Source organism: Anneissia japonica, unplaced genomic scaffold, assembly GCF_011630105.1.
Source record: "Anneissia japonica isolate Jap-2015-1 unplaced genomic scaffold, ASM1163010v1 scaffold14930_len1510_cov160, whole genome shotgun sequence".
Lineage (NCBI taxonomy): Eukaryota > Metazoa > Echinodermata > Crinoidea > Comatulida > Comatulidae > Anneissia > Anneissia japonica.
The window spans coordinates 1-1,504 of NW_022690284.1; the positions used below are offsets into that span (position 1 = coordinate 1).

The following is a 1,504-nucleotide window of genomic DNA, read 5'->3' on the forward strand; positions in this document are numbered from 1 at the left end:
CCGAACATGAGGTACGAGATGCTGATGGATTCCCCCATTGAAGACGGCGACGACGACGACGACGACGAAGAAGACGATGAGAGCGAAGAAGACGATGACGGCGACGACAGCGAGGGCGGCGACGACCAAGAGAGCGAAGAAGAAGACGACGACGAGTGCGACAGCGAAGACGAGAGCGACGACGGTGAAGACGACGCTCCGGCAGCGAGAAGAAGGAATACGAAGAGGAAGAGACAAGAGGACGGAACGGGTTCGTTTAAATACGCTTTCAGAACGTTCTTACCGAAATTAGGTCTGGGAATAGCCAGCAAGTTCAAAAGGAGAAAAACGCTTTACAGTCCGGTGCCGTCTCTTAAGAGACTGGAAAACTTCGATCGCAGCATAGAAATGTACTTTCGCTACGAACTTCCCGGGATGTCCAAATGCAGGCTTTGTCCGACAGTCCGGGAGAAGGACGACAAACGAGCGTGGGACGTTCGCGTCGAACTGTTGTCGCCGAGGACCTTGTTCGGATCAAGTAGGAGAAAAGATTACACGGAAGAGCTCACCCGAGAGCTGTGCGACGACGACGACAAAGACGTGGTCGGAGGCGAAGGCATCATGGATCTCGACGAGCTGATGGAAGTCGATCGAGGGGCCCTATCGCCGGAAATGGCAAAGTCCTTGGAGCTGATCGATCCGAGGGCCATAATCAGGGATCCGGAAGGCCGCCGCATATCCTTCCGACACATGCTGGCCTGGAATATGGAGTCGTACATGTTCAAGCCCGATTACTTTCTGCGCAGATCCTTTCCGTCCTGCGAGGCGGCGGAAATAAGCTAACTGTACATGAACAAACTAAACAAAGTCAAACACGGCGGTTCCTTGGCAAAGCAAGATGACCGCACAATCGAAGTTCAGTGTTAAGATTGATACAAATAGTATGTAGATTTGAAGAGATTTGAACAAATAAAGAATGAAAAAAAATATGAAAAAAGCCTAATTGTCAGTTAATTTTTGTCTCTCTTGACTTACTTACAAAAACGATAAGTTCGACATTTCTGGATTTTGTTGAAGAACGTAGGACGCCATGTAGAACGGTCACGAGTAAGTGATTCCGTTCTCGCGTCGTCGTTCTAATCGAAAGCTCCCTGTTGATATAGGAGACTATAAAAGTCCAACAGTTTGAAATCTCCTCACTTCACGAAAAAAAGTTTGCAAGAAAACATGACCGGAAAATTTGATACCAACCTTCCCTCAAACAGAGAAGACCTTCTGCCGTGCGAGCTGCTACCGGGCAGTCGGATCACCGAAGATTTCCTGTTCGCAGAGCCGATGACCGTGATATGCGTCGAAGCAACTTCGAACGAGATACCCAACGACTCTCTCATGAACTGCGAGTCTTACACGTACGTGTTGCTGCAGGTCATGTTTCGATTGGCTTCGCAGCTGCACTACATGAACAAGCCGTACCGGTGCGTGTGCTCCTTGCTTGAACCGAGCGTGATAGTTCACGAGAACGCCA

The 1,504-nt window shown here is 49.5% G+C and overlaps 1 protein-coding gene across 1 annotated transcript; it reads left to right on the forward strand.

Annotated features, from left to right (window-relative positions):
* The first annotated feature begins 6 nt into the window (after nt 1-6).
* On the forward strand, nt 7-822 carry LOC117099874. Its single transcript, XM_033239392.1, has one exon. The coding sequence runs from the start codon at nt 7-9 to the stop codon at nt 820-822; it is 816 nt and encodes a 271-aa protein (XP_033095283.1).
* The last annotated feature ends 682 nt before the right edge of the window (nt 823-1,504 follow it).

Coding starts and splice junctions, on each gene's coding strand:
- LOC117099874 (XM_033239392.1), top strand. CDS start 7: ATGAGGTACGAGATGCTGATGGATTCCCCCATTGAAGACGGCGACGAC.